The sequence below is a fragment of the Prinia subflava genome, chromosome 6, assembly GCF_021018805.1.
Source record: "Prinia subflava isolate CZ2003 ecotype Zambia chromosome 6, Cam_Psub_1.2, whole genome shotgun sequence".
NCBI classification, from domain to species: domain Eukaryota; kingdom Metazoa; phylum Chordata; class Aves; order Passeriformes; family Cisticolidae; genus Prinia; species Prinia subflava.
This window is the reverse complement of record NC_086252.1, coordinates 1,297,746-1,319,481: the sequence shown is the minus strand read 5'-3', so window position 1 is coordinate 1,319,481 and position 21,736 is coordinate 1,297,746. Positions and strand designations below refer to the sequence as shown.

The following is a 21,736-nucleotide window of genomic DNA, read 5'->3' as shown; positions in this document are numbered from 1 at the left end:
CATCAGCTTTTCCACCAGACATCTGCCAAGCCTGGTCAGACGTTTCCACCTCACACATCAACAGGCCAAGGCGACTGTCGGCTCCTGCCCATCGTGTCAGTCCCACACCATGCCCACACTGCATGCTGGAGTCAATCCTCACGGGCTTCAAAGCTGCGAACTCTGGCAAACAGACATCACACACATTGCAGAATTTGGAAGACAGAAATACATTCATGTATCAGCAGATACTTTCTCAGGTGCAGTTTACGCCTCTGCACACACAGGAGAGAAGGCACAGGATGTCATTAAACACCTCATCCAGGCATTCTCCTTTATGGGTATCCCCAAAGGTCTCAAAACTGACAATGGCCCAGCGTACAAGTCAGGTGAGTTCTGCAGCTTCCTGCAGCAATGGGGAGTGGAGCACAAAACAGGCATCTCACACTCCCCCACAGGCCAAGCAATTGTGGAACGGACCCATCGGGAAATCAAAAGAGTCCTTGCACAACAACAGCAGGTACTGAAGGTGGAGCCTCCCTCTATCCATTTAACCAGGGCACTGTACACGATCAATTTTCTTAACTGCAGTTTTGAGGTGTTTAACCCACCAGTCGTGAGACACTTCAGATCAAGTTCTGATTTCCAACAAAAAGAAAAGCCACCAGTCCTGCTCAGGTCTCCTGAGAGCGGACAGGTAGAAGGCCCATATGACCTGGTGACCTGGGGACGAGGGTATGCCTGTGTCTCCATGCCCACTGGGCTCAGATGGGTCCCTGCAAAATGGGTGAAGCCCTTTAGGAAAAAGCAGGGGGAGAGAAGGGAAAATGTACCGCAAGTCGCTTCTGCGGCACTGCGCCTCAAAAGGCAAAATTGCACCTGGCTGACCCTCGCCATTCTCTGGGAATGGGAGGACCCCTCACCTTTTTCTTATTTTCAACCGTCCTGCTAATTATTATGCATTTTAAAGTCTGTTTTTCAGTTTTTTAGTGTGAAAGATCCAACCCAGACCAGAAAAAGTCCACCACCATGGCACATTTCCTGCCGATGATTCTTCTCCTCACCACCCTCCTGGCTGCCCATCACGCCAGAATCATCCCTCAGAGCGAGGTAAATGTCTGGGCCACCCTTGCTACACCTACAGGCCAAGACCACATTCGCCTCAGCAAAACCTCAGCCGCAGCCACAACTGAGGACATCAAAGAAGCCATCAAAAAAATGAGGGACTTGGTGAGCGAAATCAAAGAAGAGACATCAGACTGGTCCATCGACCTTTTTAAGAACTTGGGACTCTCAGGTTGGTCTGGATCCATTTTGAAAACCTGTTTGTTTATATTATTTGTAATTACATTTGCTTTAGTTGTGATATGTTCTATTAGAAAAATGATTCGTAAGTTTATGTCTGGTGCTACATCTCCCCCAAAGCCGGCTGTGAACCGTGTCTCCATGGCAACTGTTCCTGAGGAAATTGAATTGGAAAACTTAGAAAAGTCCTGGGAGGACGAGAGCCTCTCTGAAGAGCAGTGGTCATCTGTGCAGTCAGGGTTCAGAGACAGCTTTTCTGAGTCTGAACAGCAGCCTCCTCCATGCCAGGTTTGCTCATCTTATTAAAAGTAAAAGGGGGAGATGTGGCGGTGTGTGAAATTTAGTTTATTGTTGTATGTTCCTTTGTTTCCTCCCTATCCACGTGTACCCCTGAGGCAAGTGACGTAACTGTCAGTTTTCTGTCCGTCAGAAAGCCTGCGAGTTTTGTATTTCTCCCTGTCCCCTGGTTGGCAAAAGTTGAATATTGCACCTGTCTAACGGTCCCTAGAACTCCCTCTATTGGTTGTTTCACCTTTACCCCTCCCTGACACCATCTGTATAAAGGTGTACGCAGAACCGCCCTCGGGGCAGTTGCAAGAGCAGATGCAGGCACGAGAGATCGCGCTTGCTGCACAATAAACGCTGCTACCTCACTGCCTTCCATCCTGCCTCTGCTTTGTCACTTTAAGACCACTGCCAAAGATCTCTCGAAACAAGAACCCACAGGAATCAGTATCGTTGCACGGTGCATGAACTGATCCTCATCCCGTGTCGCGGTGTCCCGGGCTTGCCATGTGTGGAGACGCTGAGGTCTCGAAACACAGCACCGTGACAGTGGCTCAGTAAACATTTGAAAAATATATCAGACAACTGTGAAAGCCTCCTGCAATGTGTGTGTTTGGGGTTTTTTAAGTCGAACTGGCTTTCAAGTCACAGATTTCACTCTGAGAAAACATATTTTAGTGGGTGAAGATTAATTTCTTTCCATCTTGCTGTGTCTGCTTGCACTGGCACTAGAGAAAAGCAAAGGTAAAGAAGCAACAGATAGCATAGAGGGGTCATTGAAAGAATAGAGGGGTCATTGTTTGTTTGAAGATCTCGTTCCTGTGTTTTTCTTCACCTTGAGCAGAGAAGAGGTTTATTCTGCTGAGCAGTACGACCCATGGCAGTGGGGCCAAGGCACGGTGTCCCTGCCATCCCTTTGTCCCCTCTGTCCCAGGGTCTCATGCATCCACAGTCACAGAGATAAGCAGTAAAGAAACACAGGGAGCTATGTCATCCCATGCTGAAGTGCTAACAGCCCATGGGATAGTGTGGATTTACTTACCCAGATGTGTGCCAATTAAAAAAGTAACCCCCAGGAGGAAGGTTACAAAAATTGCTAGTTTTTAGAATCTCTGTCCATCTTATTAGTCAAAGTTCTGGGCTCTTGCCTTGAGTCTGGAACTCAGGGGGAAAATATAACCTCTTTCTCCAGCTGATGTAGAATTTTTTTCTCCTTTCCACATTTCTTTCTCTATTCAGTATCCATTCTTTCTTCTTCAGGCTTGGCATCTCCAATTTCATTTCGTGGAAGCTTGTCTGCCCAGTTTTTTGCACCGTGTACTGACCTGCACTACAGCAACCCTTGGTGCCTGTGTTTGCAGAGGCAGCACGACCCAGGCAAAGGAGAAGACCCAATACCCTGAGTGTGACCAGGTAAGGAAACAGAACCCTAACATCCACCTGTTGTGCTCACTCTGAATTTGTCATATGACATGTTGGGAAGTTCTACATCTATCATGATAACTTTGCAATGCACCAGGGGCCATGTTTTTTGCCAAACATTGGACTTGTCCAGAATGGTGAAGAGTTACCTGCTGATCTTTGCAGTGTGCTGGTTGTGGTTCAGATTGCAGGAGCTGAACAGCGCTGGAATCTGTTCAGCAGGATGCCTGAGATTTTAGAAATTCATTTGGCTTCGTTTGGCTTGGCATTCATCAGGCTAGTACCAGCTTTTATTTTAAACAGACATCTCCCTAACAGGAGAAAATACAGGAGAGGACACCAAGGGAAATGTCAGGTAATTAGAGGTAAAAAATACTGTATTGCTTATATTAGAAGAGAACTCGTCCAAGCCTGCACAGCAGGTTGAAGCTGAGGAGGAAACCTCCAAGAAGTCAGCGTAAACCCAGAAACTTTAGTGCACAGGTGAATGAGGTGTAGCAATGCACAAGGTAAAAACTTCCTGCCCTTCCTGAGGGAATTGTTGGCTCCAGCCTTCCCTGTCAAAACACTGGAACCACACAAGAGCATTTTCTTCTTGCTGGACCCCACCCACCATGTCCCTCAGAAAGCCATGCTGGAGATGGGTTGTTTGCCGAATTCTCTGTGGGAATTCAGGTGCATCATTCTCTCCTTTTCTGAAATTATCCTCTTTGCTGGCTAACCTTCAGGGGAGGGAGGTTTATCTTCTTTGCTTTACAGTAAGGCACCAACCTTCTCAGAGGATCTGAACCTGGTGTAATCCCTCAGGACAAAGCCTGCCTGCACAGGCAGTCTGCCCGGTCTCACCACAGCCAGGGTGATAAACCTCACCCATGGACTTGGAATAACCCATCTCTCAGGTTTATGTACAGAGGCTTTCACTGCTCTGCTGGTGGCCAAGGAGCTGCTCTTTGGATAGAAGTCCATACAAGACAAAAGATGTCTAAGGGAAGATTTATTCAGCTCAGTGAAGAGCTTAGCAAGGTGATTCGTAAGAGTAGAGAGCAGCTTACAGAAACCTAAAAATGCCAAAAGAATAGGAAAGGTATACAAAGCTAGAAGCTAAACCTGTGTAGAAACCTGATAAGGAACTAAAGTAGGAAAAGTGCATGAATAGAGCAAAGGAAATACAAAAGACAGGCAACAAGGAGCATATGAGCAGCATAAGCAGCGAAGATCCAGGCCCACATCCATGAGGACAGGGAGGCAAGAAGTGATGAAAAACACATTAATGACAGAGATAAGTCTGATATCCCTGGAAGCCTGGGTTCATTTCTTTGTTTCAGACTTGGTGGAGGAAGCTGAGGGGGTCATGACTCAGGGACAGATTACTCGAGGGGCTGGTGGCAGGGACAGGGAGTGAAATGAAGAGACAATGTTAAAAGGCTTTGAAATTACTCCTGAGTAGATAAGCTATCAAAGAAATAATTAAAATTCACCTGATGCCAGCGGATTTATGACAGAATAGTTAAGTGCGACTAGCGAGGTAAACCTGTAAGGAACCTTTGGAAAATAAAATTACATGTTCACTATGACCCTGGAAAGGAGGAGAGGGTATATAACCCAAAAGGATTCAGGGAGCTACAGAATCAAAATTTCCTTTGTTGCTGATGCTAGTTAGGAATGAAGTTAATAGCCCATTCATAGCATAAACTGGTATGAATCACTAAACTAGTCTGATCCACCAGAATTATAAAGAAATCACGTTCACTTGTAGAAGTGCAAAATATGAAAGGGTGGGATGGGTGGGGTAAGTATTTCAGCCTTGCAGGCAATAGTAATACATGAGGGTACATTGTTTTAAAAAGTCTAAATATCAGAAACCTATAGTAACAATGGCAGGCCAGTGAGAAGTGCTCTTGAAAGTCCTACCACTCACGCATATTATTGTATAATGCACTTAGATCCCAAAATAAAATTCAGAAAAATGTGTGGCAGAATGTTCTCTTGTTTAGGGTGAAGTGGGAAAAAATAGCTTCAAAAACTGAGTCTTTAGGTAGAAAAAATCAACCCTAATTTCCATAAACAAACAAACAAGAAATTCCCAAAGAAAAACCTAAATACTATTTTTTTAATCACCAGTGAAAAACATAAGAGTAAATCTAAAAAATGTCAACAGTTAGTTTCATATAGAGAGTCTGCCATGTGCTAAAGCAGATCAAGATGGATATAGAGATGAGTTTAAGCAGTCAACATTTACTGTGGTAAAAATGGATGTTGGGTTTGCTGGAGGCCTTCACGGCTAATATCCACTTACAGAGAATCCATATTCACTGCCAAGTGAAGGTTTTGGTGATAAAATTCCTGTGTTGTTAGAAATGATACACGATAATGCAAGTTCCCTTCTCGTTAAACCTGTAGGTACATTTAAATATTCCTAGCATATATTAATTTCTCTATCATGGCTTGCAGGTTCTCAGATAGCTTAACAAATGGAACCAACCCATAAAGTTATGTTTGAAAGGAATAATAATCTTCAGAAAAGTAACAGAAACTGAATGGGTGGAATATTTTGTGTGTCAAATATAAAGAAGGAACGTTACCTCCAAGTCTCAAATCTCAGATTATTTCGGGAAAAGAAGCCTGTTGTAGGTACAAACTGAAGTTCAGGTTCTTTGTATCTATTCTCAGCTATTCTTTGATTCAGGGTGTGACCTCTGACAAATTATTGCAAGGGAGCCTGCACAGCAGAAGGGAAGGGATCACTCACACTGTGATGAAGAACAGATCAGTGCTCCACCTGACACAGGAATGGCCATCCTGGCCCATCTGGACCCCTACCTCTTCTTTAATGTGGCCCTGAAAAAGAGTCAGTGGGTGTCTCAAGAAGGCCAAAAGGGCACCTTAAGTATATAGTGCACTTCTCTGAATCCTCTACAGCTTCCTGAAATCTGCAGTTTAGGAATTTCATACACCTAGTATATTGTATTCTCACTCATCCCTGTGTATTAATGGCAATTTTAGCAAAATGTATGAAGAGTGTATCTGATCTCTGCTGTCACACAGCAGACAGATTTTAACTCAATTACTCCCCTCTCACCTTATCTGAATGCATTTTCCTGCATGAAATTAGATCAGCTGTTATCTCTGAACACACACCCCATGAATTGTGGGTGGAAATATCCACAAGGAAAAACAGATGCTCTTGTGATTGACAGAAACCCCTGAAACACTCTCTGCTCCATAGAAACAAAGGCAGAGATGTCACAGGGATAATTTACTAACCGGTATTACACTGGCAGAGAGACATTTTTGTACAACTACAGGTCTGGTCTTATTGCAGAATAAGTAAACATACTTGCCTCAAATTGACTCTAATCTAATTTGCTGCAGAAAATTAAAAATATTAGTATAGCAACTATTAAATCAAGTGATTTTAAAACAGTGTAAGGTGGATGAAAAAATATTGTAGTAGAAATCCCATAACTGCATGTTTTGGATAAAATCAGGGAGAGAAATAAAGCTAAATAACACCTAGATGGCTGCACCACTGCAGAGATGAGATTTTGCTGTATGTAGAGATTAGTCTAAACCCATGTGTATGTTTCCTCTCAAGTCTTAATATCAGTGTTGTAAAGCACATGTAGTGACACCAGAAAGGGCTGCCATGTTCCATCAACACAATTTTAATTTTCTTAAAAAGACAAATAAAAGACCCCAAAGGCTTTAGCAAACTATGGATTTTTTTTACATAAATCAATAGCATTTTTGATCCTAGTTGTAGTGAGTACTAATGAAACTCTTGTCTTTTAATAGTGGCCTGTGGCACATGGCTTTGTCTGTGATAGCAGTGCCCGCACCACGGGGTCTGATCATGTGTGATGAATTCCCGGTTACGTGCATCCTGACAGGCCTAAAAGGTCAAATTTCCTACCAGTTCATTAGCAGCTCTGTGCAAAGAGAGATATGAACTCTGTGTTACAGTGAGTTAAAATTAATGGGAAAATCTTGGAAGATGTGGACAATTTATTTTACTTTGGAGAATTGCTGCTTCCCCAGGGAATCTTGCAAGGGCAGGGATGGCACCAGGAAGGCAAGAGGCTGGGAACCCATAAAGGATCTGTGCAGCAGAGGATGAAAAGTCAACAGTAGCAGCAGAAGCGTCTCAGCTGGCTGGAGCAAGGAAAAAGATGTCTGAGATTTCGGGGGTTGATTCATTCTCTCTGATTGATGTCCTGAAAACTTGTACCTGAGTGCTACAGAGCTCTCAGAGGGGTTCTCTCACAGGCTGTCCCAGTGCCTCGTCCATGACTTGAAGTTTCCCCACTCTGCACTAAGTCTGCACAACTCCTGTCATTTATCTAAAAATTTTCCTGAGGATGTATCAAAAAAATGCCAAGGTGCTTCTCTTCAGTTGTTTGCCCACCACCTTTGATTCATCCGTGTGACAGCAGGCAGGACATCTCCACTCTGATTTTTGCAAAGGCAGAAACTCATCAGTAAATCTTTAAATAAAAACCTTGCCAAAGCATGGCAGTGGGAGTGTCCTGGAAATCATCTGCAAAGTCTGAAGGAAAATAATTGCTTGACTATATAGCTTTATGTGAAGGGTAGCCTTTTCATTACACTGGATTATTCTCAAAGCCTTTTCATTAAATGACTTCACAGATTTGATCATTGGCATAAATGTATCCAAAGCTGTCTGGTGTGAGCCAGCCCAGCCAGCGGTCCTGCAAGGAGAGCTGAACATCACATCATGGAAAAGGAGCAGAAGAGCAGTCCTGGGAAAGGGGCTTCCTTCTGAGTGTCATGTTTGGAAAGAAGTTCCTCTGTCCCTCAGATGTGATATACTGTGCACCAAGTACTAGAAGGAAAAAGTCAGATTTGTACAGAAAGCTGACTTCATTGCTGAAAAAAAAACCCGTAGAAATTTGAAACTGAAGGAAAATACATGATGCTGATAGATTCATTGGTTAGTCATACTGTGCCAGGTAGACCAAGAAACTTTCCTCAGGCACATAAATTGTAATAATTCTCCTTGTTGTTATGATAAATAATACAACCTGTGCACAGGCTGTACACTTACCTGCCGGTGTAACCCACTTGGCAGGTGATTGGAAACCTTTTAAACACACTCAAGATATTTAAATGACCTCTTATTCTCGAGTTTTATGTAAGAATTAATGACAAGAACCATGAGACAGAGAAACCTATATTGTGTCTATTGAGGTTTCATCATTTGATATATGAATACCCATTTTTGAGATTGACTGATGATGTTAATTTTGTTTTAAAGGCCTAGTGAAAATGAAAAGCATACACAGGAAATGGCTTTTTAATGTTCTTGGTCATGTTGGAATTACTAAAATTAACACAGGGTGTTGTAGGAACAAACTGATACAATCACCTTGTAGGCACTGGATAGAAGATGTCACAGCATGGTAAGTGTCTCTTTAACTCCAACATCTTGTCAGAAACCATTTAGTCAAGTCAAATTGCTGAGTTCTATTTAATTGGATTCATCAAATAAATGAAGCTGTGGATGCAGTGTTTTCTTTCAGCAAGCATAACTCATTGATTTAATTCTGGAAAAAGTCGGCAAAGAAACTCAGGTAATTACACCGTGGGGGCAAAATGTATTTTAACTGATGAGGTGTAAAGACTGACAGTAAAATGACTGATAATGCAATTGTTGAGCACTTGTAGCAAAGTCTGGTCTAGCAATAATCAAAAACATTTGTCTTGATGAGCATGAGGAGCAAAACCAAGAAATGGTACCATTCCAGGGTTTCTTAATGAGAATTTAACAAAGAGAAAGGAACCTACTTCTAAGAGAGTAGCTCTTGGTATATTATAGCCCATGAGGTTGGGAATTTTTGTTCCCCTTTTTCCTGGCAGCATAGGCTTATTTGGAAATGAGCTTGCATGGCATGGAAGCTTAGTGGACAATTGGCAGCACTGCTTGTAGAGCTTGTAAATTTGAGAAACTTAAGGCCTACAGTTGAAGGATAATTTATTTTTCAAAGAGAAATTTGGCATTACAAATCAAAGAGCACCCTTGTGACATAGTAAGACAAAGAATCAGCACAGAAAAATGGATGCTTTATGTGATTACACCCATAATTCACCAGTGCTCAGCTTTTAGTAAGTAATATAAACTCCCTTACCAGTCTACTAGAAATTACAAAAAAAAAAAAAAACAGAAAAAGAAAAAAAAAGAAAAAGGAAAAAAAAAACCCTAAACAAAAACCCAAGGCACTCACAATAAAAAGATCCATCTCTACAGATACAAAGGCTTTCAAAAAAGCTTTTTAAGAATGTGCGTTCCTGAATTTCTCCACTTGCATTAGAAATACATAGATTGGGTTGGACTGAATCATAAAGTACCTTTTGTCATTCTTTTTGTTCAGTCATGGTTAAATGCAGCAGTGCCAGGTCACACACTGTGACTTTCAAAAGAATAGAATAAGGAGTCTTTCAGCACACGTGCCCATTTATGAAAATTAGGATCCCCAGAGCAAGAAATTTTTCCTGCTTTCTGAACTGCTGCCACTAATTTGTTCCCACACACTTCTGTGTGGTGACCAAATAACAGAAAAAGCATTTTTAAAGATTTAAATGATGGTAAATGTTTTTGTCAGGACATAGTGTATTAAATAGATCTGTTCCTTCATCTAAGCAATGAGGACTCAAAGCAAGAACTTGGGAGACATAAGGAGAACAGAAAGACTAAGTTCAGACTAACAAAACTACATATTTTTTACTCATTCATTAATTTCTTAAATTTCATGCTTTTTAATTCTGTGTTCATAATGAGGTACGGAGGCAATAATTAGGCAAATAACCTATCATCCATGATGAATTCCTACCCTTTTCTTTTCTCTGGAAATTGGAGCTTAGACATTCCCTACAGGGTGTATGAATAAGTTAATCTCTTGAAACCACTTCCATGCCAGTAGTTGTTTGCCATGTTCTGTGTTTTAGGATTTAGGAAATAAGGACCACAGTGTTAAGAACACAACCTAGCCTTTCATGATATTTATTATATGAAAAATTCAAACAAAATTCAGATCTAAATTGCCTGCATAGCTTTGTGCCCCGACTTTGTGCCAGAGGAAGTAAGAGCTGGAATGTTTGGCAATAAATGGGCAAAAATCCCATATGCAGTGACATACCCAATGAAAAGCCTGCTGAAAGAAGGGAGGAAAAGAGTGAGGGAATTAAAAATGCCAGAGGGAAAGTGGACCTATCTGACAGTTCAGTAGTATGCTCTGTGAAAAGCCTGGACAACCTCTATTAGCATTGCTGATGAGATAAAGGTGATGTTTTCCCTGAGTGCAATGGGGGCGAAAAACCTACAACTTGCTGTGCAGACTGAAAGCTTTTGTTAAACCAGGAGACAAAAACATTTACTGATAACAGGGGGAAAAAACTCTAAATTCGCTGGTGATTTGAAGAGCATTGCAGTTTTGATAAGCAGAATAAAAGGAAGTCAAATATTTCTGAGTTTGGGCTTGAATTATGAAAATGAGCAGACCTTTGCCAGCTTCAGGAGAGTTTAAAGCATGGAGAGCCTCAGTAGTGTGTTGTATGATATGATCACCTTAGCAAATTAATCAGAAGTTGAGCCAAAAGTAAAATATAGGCACCATTTAAATTGTCCATGCTTTGCTTTGGAGATGTAGAAATTTGTGAAAGTAATATTTTCTTATGAAATTTTTCTTGGATCACTTTTTCTCACACTGCACTTGTATGGAAATTTCTCTCCCCAATAAAATAAAATCCAGACACTCAAAATTAAACAGCAGTTTCATTAACCAACTGTTCATTTTATTTTGACTTAGAATTGTTTTTTCTTCATGCTGGTACTTGCTAAGAGCCAGATCATTCTATCTGGGGATAAACAATTGATTAAATTTATATCTGTGCTTCTGCAAAGTCTCAGACAGCAAACTCTGTACCTGAACAAGTTTACTGGGCCTCCTGTATGCAGCAGAGCCAGAAACAGGTCCCAATGAAGGTGTAAGTTGGTGTTGAGACAATGCATAGCAAAATTCACCTTTTCACTGGGGTCTGATGTTCTTGCAATGTTTCATTAGTACATTGCTAAAGAATTACCAGCTTGGTTTGGTTATCAGAGCATCTTCCATTCATTAATTGCATCAAATCAGAGGGCTGAGGGTGATGGTGAGAAGGAATGAACACACAGAGGAGGAGGCGCTGTATTCAAAAATCCTGAAATTAATCTTAAAAATCTTTTTCCATAGCAAGATTGGGTGCAAAGGTCTGAATTGCCAGTTCAGTGCTCTGACAATATCTCAGCAAGGAATCTGGAAAGTCTCCATGCTGGTGTTTGTGGGTCAGTCCTTTCCATAGAGCTGAGTGTCCCAGTGACCACTCAGTCCCTCCAAATCAGATGTTATTTATCTGTCCATGTATTCTGAGAGCTTTCTGCGTGTGTACCTACCCTAGCCACCCTGACCATCTTCAGGACTCCTGAACTTCCCTCTGCTCCATCCAGCATCAAACAGGGAAGTGCAGGAGTTAACTCCTGTGGGTCTGTGTGTTCTGCTTCTGGTACCACCTTGTGCTTTAGATGTCTACAATGGCTGTACACAGAGTTACAGAGAGAGAATAGATATAAAATTAGGTTACAGCCTAAACTGTAACCACAGTGGAAGAATAATTGACCTCCTCCATCCTTCTAGTACCAATTTTTTGCATTACTTTTTTACTTAACATTCTCCTTATCATTTACTTTTACATTTAGTTTTCCACTTAGTTCTGCCTTTGATTAAGTTTTTTACAGATGCAGAAATGACAAGGTTTTCAAACATTTGGGGTTTTCTTTAACAGAATTTGTTTGCTGGATTGGCCTTCTTCCACCAAATCTAACAACTCCAATGCTCTGAGGTTGTTAGGACTGATTCTTTTCTAACAATATCCATGCATTCAGGGCTGTGATTAATTCCCCTAGAAAAAAAAAATCTATGCAGTTGATGGCTTTAAAAAATGTATAACATCGATAAGTGTCACACAGCTGGCTATGAAAAGAGAAGGGTATTAATCACAACCTTTAGAACAGATTATAGATGCAGTTTAACTTTTTTCTCCCTTGCTGCAACCATTATGTTTAAAACAGTCACTGCTCTGCTATTCTTGCAGGGAGAAAAACACATTTAATTTATACAGCCAAAAAGGCTTGGCCTTACATTCAAGATTATCTCATGAGTTTGATAAACATGACTCAGTGAAGAATACAGGCTTGAAGACAAGAACTACACTTAGTTTATTATTCAGCAAACCCCTAGAAGAAGGTGAAAGGCAGAAAATATGTTTAATGGAGGCAACCATACCACATTAATTAAAATCTCAGACTGCCTTTTTGAGACACAGAATCTGTGACCCTTGAGAGCATCACCGTGAAGCTGATGCTTAGCATTGTCTCAGGCCTTCCCCTGCTCTCTTAGCAGACAAAGGGAACACTTCTGATGCCTCCAAAAGAGATCACAGCAATCCCACATTTCTGCTTTTGGTTCTCCATCTCTAACAGCCTCTCAGTCCACGTGAAGCAGGGCAACAGGGTTCTGTTTTTGTGGTGGTTTAAACAGATGTTTGCTCACACACACACACATTGGAATGGGGAGAGAATTGGGAAAAAGGTGACACCCAGGGTCTGAGATAAAGGCAGCCCAGTAGAACAAAAAATAATTGTAATGCAAAGAAAATATACAAAATGAGGGATGTGCAATCAGTTGCTCATCACCTGCTGACCGATGTGCAGCCAGTCCTGAACTGTGGGCTGCAACCCCAGCCAGGTCCCTGGCTTTATATGCTGAGCACACATGGCACAAGATATCCCTTTATCCAGCTGGGATCAGCTGTCCTGGCTCTGGCTGTGTCCCCTCCCAGCTTCTTGTGCCCTCCTGTCCCTGCCAGGCCTGAAAAGCCCTTGACTTAGGGTAAGCACTGCTCAGCAACACCTGGAACATCCAGATGTGTTATCAGCCTCATTCTCACTCTAAATCCAGAATACAGCACTGTAATAGCCAATGGTAAAAAAGTAACAGCTGAAACCAGAACACTTTTCCAACTGGCTGCTGGACTGTGTGATTTCTTCCCAAAACAAGCCCATGTTTACATTGAATCTGAGAACAGGCTTTCATAACAGTCTTAGCAGCAGGGAAGGGCATCTTCAGCAGAGGTTGCTGGGGTGGTTTTTGGGGTGTTTTTTTTTTAATCTGATTTAAAATGGCCATTGGCTTAAACGGTGTTTCAAATGGAACAGGACACAGAAGCCAGTGTAAGAACCTCCTAAGGAAAACACCTGACACAGCAAAGATGGAGCAGTGCAGGAGCTGCTGTGGTGCTTTCCACACCAAAGCATCCATCAGCAGCTGTCCAGCAGCCACTGTTTCACCCAGTACTCAGCTACTCACACAGAGGGAACAGGCCTTTCCTGGATGTGGGAAACAGCAGAGCCAATGCCAGACTCACAGACATCTGCTCCTCTCTCTTTTGCTTTTCCTCATAAAACTCTGAGGAGATTAATTTCCTTAGGAAGCATAGAGGCAATCACTGATAATAAGCAGAAGAATTTTCTAAGTCAAAACCCCCAATTTAATTCCTAAGGCTTTTCCTCTAAGCCATCACAGGTGCAGGTAAAGAACCTTTTTGTCAGACAAACTTTGCTGTGGAATTATGCCCCTGAGGAAGAGCAAGCTTGTCAACAAAAAGTTCTTCAGGGGATTTCAGCATCCCTCAGCAAAGTCAGGACATTTCTATCACTCCTATCAGCTTGCTTAGCTGATACAATTTATTTTGTGTTGCTCAAAGAAAGAATGATAAGAAATGCTTGGGAAACAACCACATGGCTTTGGGCTAACTGCAGTGGTTAAAGCTGCAGGTTTCTCCTCAAAGCCATCTCTAAAACGATTCCAGGTGAGTTCTGATTGTAAATTTCTGTTTTACTAACATGGGCTGAGTCACATCAGAAACCTCCAATTCCTTTTAACCAACTGTTTATTTTTAGATTTCATCAATATTTATGTTAAATAGTCTCAAAGGCACAACAGGTTGGTATAGGGAATAAATCACTCTAAAGTCCCTAACTCTCATTCCAGTCACAGCACTGCAGTTTTCCAGTCTTTGGGATGATTTTTGTTTGATAAAAATTAGTTTTTGAGGGCTGCATCTTCTGCTTTTCTTTTTAAATATAAGTATTAGAGCAGGTAATGACCAGAAAAGGCAAATGAATATACTTAAATACATTTTATTCAATATGTAGCTTGGTACTATACCATTATTTCAACTTAAATGTAGCAAATTATTTTTCCCAATTATAAGCAGCATTTTTTTTTCTGAAGATTTTTGTCATATGATCCCTACTTCACTAGTGAGCACATGTTATTTGCTCTCCACTAGCTGTTTTAATGGCCACCCAATGGGATCATGTATCACCTTATTTATTACATCTGCATCTGGTCAAACTGCTCCTAAAAAAATCATTTATTGAAATAATTTAGCCTTTTTTTCCAGCTCTACAAAATATCCATAAGAGGAATGTGACTTTTATTACTTCCTTCCTTATTCATAAGTGTTTGTCAGGTCACTTATGTGAACAAATTACGGCCTGTGGAATTTTCTCAAATCTTCCAATCATTCCTTGCCATCTGGTAAGCAAGGCTGGCTTCATTAGTCACACAGTATTATTTATATCCTTTGATATGCAATAACGATTCTCTTGGAGCCCAGACTGTGGACGTCCAAGTTAAAAGCAGAATCCATTACAGCCCGAGTTGCCTCGCAGTAGATCTGCAGTGGACTCTCAGGAGCACACAGAATAACAAATATCTACTGAGGGAAAACTTGAATAAACTGAGTTTAGAGAAACTGCCTAGTATTTACTAGGAAATGTTCTAAAATATCTTTTTTCTTTTTTTCTTTGTTTTTTTCTTCTTTTTAAATTTTATTTTTTTACCTCCCTCACAAAGAAATACATCTGTTTTCCTGCATGTATTGACTGTTTGTGCCCAGCCCACTCCTGAAAGGAGCAGCAAGGTCTGCTGTTTGTCTGGGGTGCATCTGTTTTGCTTTACCTGTCATACATGTACATGTGGAGATGTGTTTGTGTCCTGGTGTGTGTTGGCATGTCGTAAGTGTGCACTGGATTGTGAATTCATTGTACTTCTGATTTATGTCGCAGCAGTAAGTCTCTAGCCACAAACAAATATATATTACATATTTATAAATATACCTCTGAACACCTTTCACACTGCATCACTATGGAGACTTTGCTTCCCATTTCTCACACAGGTCTGCACTTAAACTCTCTGGTCTCTTCTGAGACCCCACCACTCGTGGGGCCCTTTGTGCTGTGCACTGCTGGGAGGAGAGGGAGCAGGAGCTGCCTCAGCTCTCCTGCCCATGCAGGTCTGTCCCACGGGGATGCAGGGCTGTGTCCTTGCTCCTGGCCTCTCCTTGGCCAGCTCTGTCCCTGTTCATCTGCTGCTGCCTTATTGACTGCCCTGTCCATTCTGGCAGCTTGCATCCTCCTGGCTCAGCTTGCCAAAGGAAATGTCACTTTACCTTGTTCTCTGGCTGAGAGTTTAAAGCATTTCCACCACCTAATTCTCTCAACACTATTAATAGATGATAATTTCATGTTATATATCTTTTTCTATTGAAGATTTTCATTTAGCATTCACACCTGGAGGTTTTCATTTACTTATCTAATGCCTCGTTAAAAAGAGAATATCATGGTTAAGGAAGTTGTTTGGGAATATAAGATGTCATGTGAGCTGGGTGTAGCTGATAATTATCGTGTGTTAATGCTTGAAGGGCCTGGCTGCTCTCTGAGCAACCCCAGTCAGTGTCAGTGGAGGCACAGCATAGCCTTCCCTCCCTGTGTTTGTGCTGTCACTGAGGTGTGAGCAGGGAGCCTGGAGGTAAAAGCAGATTACCTCCAGGCTAGAGACTTAGGCTACAAAGTCAGGAACTCTCTCTTAGTTAATTCTTCTGGAAAAAAGACAAATGGCAGCAGAGTTTAGCAAATAGCAGTAAATAGTAGATAGTAGTTAGTAAATGTGGTACTTACCACCAAAAGTCCAAATGTTGTACGTATGAATGACAGAGCCTGGGTTAGAGCTCTGTGCTTTGTGCTGCTCCCTTGGGTTGCTGTGCTCTTCATGGACTCTTGGATTCCCAAAGGAGGGATTCAGCACTCGGATCTTTGCAAGGGAAGGGCTGGGCTGTGGCACTGCCTGAATTCAAGGATAACCTTGGGACACCTCTCCTTGGTGTCCCACGGGCTGGAGAGCGTGGCAAGCACTGCCTGTGAGCCTCCTCCCAGCAGGGCTCCTGCTCTGACACATCTGTCATCCCCCACCACCATTGGGTAGCTCTGTCTATTCTATCCTACACACTGTGCCTTTTTTTCATACTGCACACCCTAAAAACCAGTTTTCTACTGCTTTTATTTTAGATGCCTTTGGTACACATATAATAGCTGTTAGTTTCAGAGAGGAATATTGTTTGAAATAGCATTTCAAATTAATACATTTTGTTACTCAAGAACAAATTAAAACATGCTGAGGGCCCAGTTTAGCTGGGAAATAAAAGATGTCAATGGGACAGAGCGAGGCCTAAGAGAGGGTAAGAAAGAACAGCATGAAACTCTAACAACGCAATAGATGGATTCTTGACCAGAGGCTTAGCAACCAGTGGTCCAAATCCAACAAATTTTATCCACAGGGTTAGCAGAAAACTATTGCCAGTCAAAAACAATTGACTCTGCCTCAAGGCAAAAGACAAAAATCCTCATCACACACACAGCTTCAACATAGGACTCCAAAGATTCTTCTGTCAGAGCTGAGCTGGAGGCTTTTGATGTATCACCCAGTGCTGTAACCTCTGTCCTAATGAATTAATAATTAAAAGACTCATAATGGGACTACTGAGACAGTTATCAGGTCACCAGAAGGATTACGAAGAGCCTGATTAATATAATCTTGGAAACAGCCATAGATGTTCAATGTGTGTTCTTTGCCTGTGTGGTCCTTCCCATCCCTTCCAGAGACTCCTGTTCCTGTATAATCAGGTCCCATCAGCCCTCCCAGGGCACTCCTGGGCCAAGGCAGCCAGGCCTGAGCCAGCTGGGAGGGCTCTGGTTCACTGCACCTCAGTCCCTGTGGTCCCTTCATGGACCTGAGCACGGTTCAGCCTCACCCCAGGGACCAGAGCAGGGTGTTCTAAAGCACATAACAAGCCCCCTCCCTCCCTCCAGCAAGGCGGACCTTTTCCCCTATCTGGGGACTGGGGCATTTTGGAAGAGCTTTGAGCTTGTAGACACAATCATAACTCAGTATCATTCAGCAGAATTTATGCTGTCGCTCTGTTTTTGAAGACTTTTCTAAGCCTTCTGAATGATCCTTCATATTTGAGTCAGAATTTTTACTTAATCACACTTCCTACTATAAATGCCAGCCGTGTTTTGCTAACTGTCCTTCATTGTTTACATATTTTTAGGTAGGAAGAGAAAGTTGATGACAGTTGGCTTGACCAGTGTGGTTTGAGAGGTGGAATTCCATCCTCCAATCCACAGGCACCACAGGAAACGTATAAAATTGAGTTTTGTAAATAAACTTGTCCCTTTTTCTGCTTTGCTCACCAGCATGTCCTCGTGCGGTTCTTTTTGTGTCGACTGTGACATGCTTTTTGGAGTGGAGAGAGATTCTCCTTGATCGTCTAGCAGCAAGAGAATCAAGTCTAACTTTCTCATTTGTTCATTACATCCTGAAGTGGTTAATTCATTTAACTGCTTGCTTGAAATTATTAAGGCTGTTGTTGGTTTTTGTTTTCATAGCTAACCTCTTCTGTATTGGAATAATTTTTTAATATTGTTTCCTACTTCTGCAGTTAGGTTAGCATTCGTTTTTAAATTAAAATATAGATGCATTCAGTTCTCTTGGATGTTCACCACAGCTCTCTGCTCCACATGAAGCTCAGGGGTGTCTTATCACCAGTGTGGGACAGGGGCAGTGGTTGCCTTCAGGGGACATCTGATAATCACCCATTTGCCTCTTTTCCTTCTATAAAGTCCTTTCAAACAGCTGAGCCTCACCTGCAGTGTCTCTTTCACTCCTCAAACACCAGAAACTGAGGCAATTCAGTGTCACTGGAGAGGGTCTACTGAAAACTTCTGGAGGTTTAACAGGATAATTAGACAAGATAACAGTTTAATAGAATCTTTTTCATGTTTATGTCATTTTGCACACTGATCCTCTTCTCATAAGAGGACTTGTCGCGGTGCTGATTGTGAAGCCCCTCGGCCTCACCCCGTGCCAGCCCAGGCACCGGAGCAAGTGTAAAAGAGTTGCCCCTCGTAGCGATCGGAGAGGTCAACTCCGCAGGTTCTTTGCCCTGAGTGAAGCCTGAACACCAGCTAGATGTTCCATGCGACGGAGCGGAGTAAAAGAAAGGAGGACTCAGTCAGTCAGCAGTTGAACAGGAGCTTTACTTCTCCAACAGCAGCTGGGGGCCAGACTGAGCTGAGCCCAGAACAAAGGAGTGCAACAGCTTATAAATCCTTGGGAAGGGGAGGAGAAATGGGAGTTCCCTCTTTGTGGCATCAAATCAGAACATATCACTAGGGAGATAAGGGGAGGAGTTGCAACCTTCGGGCCAATTGGGAATGAGGGGAGGGGTAACACAACGGCGGGAAAAGGGGGTAAAGTTACATGTAACTAAGTGAGCTAAGAATAGGGACTTGTAGGGAGGATGTATCTATTTATGCATAACAATTAGGGGAGGGGGTACAAAGAACCCATCATTTTAAAATCTTTACCCAACTATTACACTTCTGAATCCACACCACTTGGTAAACCACCCTTATGTCTTTCATCTTTTCTCTGTCTCAAAACTCTCTCTCTCTTATATCCTTCTTTCAGCACCCTCTCCTTCTTTCTTAAGTCCCTTCTTCAAATCTTCTCCCTCGTCTGTCCATCTTTTTCCTGACACAGTCCCTCGCAGCACTTACTTGCACCTGCTTATACAGTCCAGCTCTCTCTGGGGGGTTCAGAGGGAAAAACATACAGTAAATGGGGAAAACCTAACAACCCACACCACCACAAGGACTCAAAACAATACTGTGAGGTAAGATTTTCCTTTTGTCCCTCTCCTTTGCAAGACAATGCTGTAAGTATTACACAAGAAGCTGATTCTGCCAAAGATAGGCATGTCCAGGGAAGCAGGAAAAGCAACACAAATACTGCTCTGTAAAGAAACTCGGGGGTTTGGGTTGTTTTGTTGTTACTGTGACTTGTTTTTTTTTTTGTTTAGTTAATTTCAGATTGGGGGTTGTTGGTTAGTTAGTTGGTTGGTTTTTGTTTTGTTTTAAAGTCAAGTCCTGGCTTGTGTTTTGTATGACCTGGAACTGGGGAGTTGTTTTCAGTGGGACATTTTGTTTGTTAGCTCTAGAATTGACACGCATTTTGTATATTGCTGCATGCAAGACTTTGAATGACAACAACTGCCAGAGAAGCACCAGAACAGTGGCTTAGACATAAACTTAAGAGATTAACTTCTATGGAAATGCATAAGTGTTAACCTTGACAGTGTCATTTTATTTTATTTTATTTTATTTTATTTTATTTTATTTTATTTTATTTTATTTTATTTTATTAATTTCTTCTTTGTTTCATTTTCTAGTGGGTCATGAGTAAAGCTCTGGCAAGCAACTGAATCTGTATATGGATCTAAAATTACATAAAATATTAACTGTATATTTTTAAGAGAACCAGAAATTACACACACTAAACTAACAAGGTATACCATGAGGTAGCAGCCGGTTGGGACCATTTACTTATCTAGATTTTATAAAATATTTCTCTAGTGTTAAAATTCCTTGCTCATTAAGGAGATGTCAGATGGATTAAGTCAAATTGGATGACATGAATTCTTTCCAAGCTTGAAGGCTGAATTGATTATAGTGTATCAGTCTAAAAGAGATAATTGAATTAATTTCATTTCTTCTTTAAAAAAAAATACAGATGGATACAGGAGGAAGGATATATAATTCTGCCCTTATTCAGTCCTGCAGTTACAAAAAGTTTCTTGGGTTTCACAGAAATGGTCCCATTTTACAGCCAAACAGGAGATCCACTGTGTAATTTCTCTTATCACATATGGGATAAAAAGTGTATAATCAGGTTGTGGACTTGGTATGCTTGTGGGTTTTTTTATTATTTTGTTAGATATTGGTACCTATTTATAAAAATGTATTTTTAAATATGATCCAGTCATTTTGAGCAAGATGTTACTCCTAGCTTTTCAAACCCCTCAAAGCTTCAAAGAATATATTTGGCAAGTATACAGACATAAAATCAGTTCTTTTTCTGAAAAATTCATTACCAATTCTTATTCTTTAAACATATTAGGGGAAAATAACCAATTGCAGTCCAACTCTGCAATTCCATCAAAACCACTATTTCATGGGCTGAATAAATGAATTGGGCCATACAAAACATACCTGACAAAAGTGCCACTAAAAATTCTCTATAAAGTTTTAGGCTGAAGGAAACATAAATGACTGAGCTATAAATGACTACATCAGAGGGTCTGGAGGAAATGCCAACAGCCCCTGTCTCCAGTGATGCTGCCAGGTGCTGTTATAATCAGTGCTTTGGAAGCAAGGAGTTACTCATTTCTGCAAGCAGAGTATAACCTTGTGTGCACACCAGGTCTGGCAATTTGAGACCAGGCATTATTTCAGCACTTGGACTACTTAAGAAGAAGAAAAAGCTTCTGCTAGAGGACTTTGGTGCTGAATAAACATCCTCAGGCCTAGATTTTGGGTTGCCTTACTCAGCAGAAAATGAAAGGGGTTAGAAAGATGTGAGCATTTTCAGCTCATTTATGATGTAGTTTATTAAATAAACCCATGGGCAGACATTTAAATGAGCAAACTGCTAAACGTGGTTTCTCATTCAGCATTTCAGCTGACAAGGTGTAGGAGTCAGTAAGAAAATCACTCTTTTTCCTTTTAAAGATAAGAGAGAAATGCATGTAGCAAAAAAAGAGCCCAACACTGGACAAGGCAGCATTGAAAAAAGGGAGGAGCACAAGATCTCTCTTAATGTGGAGATTCAGTAATGTTTTGTAAAAAGATGCAATTCAGTCAATATTAAAAAGCCAGAGTATGCAGGTTTGCCATCACAGCAAGAAATCCTGCCTCTGCTGGTCTCACTCTGTTTGCAAGCTAGACCCTAATTTATCTATTAATGAAACACGTGCAAATATTTTTGACACCTCAGGGTGAATGAGTGCTATTCATCACTGTCCACAAACTGGAGTATACATTCTCTTTTTAGACTTCCCGAGAAGTAAAAGGTCCAAATGTAACTGCAATATAAATGAAGTAAGACATCAGGGCTGGTGGAGTTGAGTTATTCTAAAAAAAAAAGAAATAATAACATGTACTCTTGTACTTGGGGGCAAAATTTTTCCATGTTTCCTACAGGCTGACACACTGTTCTTAAATTAGCAATTGGCTGCCAGTGTGTCCTACAGAAAATCAGGGAAGAACTCACCTTACAAATAATCCAAAGTGGAGAGATTAGATATATAATTACAGAGAAAGATGTTGGAGGAAAAGAAAAAAGTTAAATCCGATGGTTAGGCAATAGCTGCAGCTATGAAACTCTGCATCTCCTTTTAAAGGTTACCCATTAGCTCCTACCACTGACATTATTAACTGTCTATCATTGCT

General features: G+C 41.3%; 1 protein-coding gene across 2 annotated transcripts in view; it reads left to right on the top strand.

Moving 5' to 3' along the window:
* The first annotated feature begins 208 nt into the window (after nt 1–208).
* The window catches only part of LOC134551796 (uncharacterized), a 41,938-nt gene continuing 20,410 nt past the window's right edge, over nt 209–21,736 (top strand). The window contains exons 1-2 of one of the 2 annotated variants that reach the window (XR_010080689.1): nt 209–1,276; nt 2,830–2,982. Coding sequence is in view for 1 of the 2 variants with exons in the window: in XM_063399781.1 (XP_063255851.1) it covers nt 1,009–1,572; nt 2,830–2,982 (717 nt within the window). In the remaining variant the exon portion in view is untranslated. Of the gene's footprint in view, nt 1,573–2,829; nt 2,983–21,736 lie in introns of both variants that reach the window. The other variant, XM_063399781.1, reaches the window with a different exon arrangement.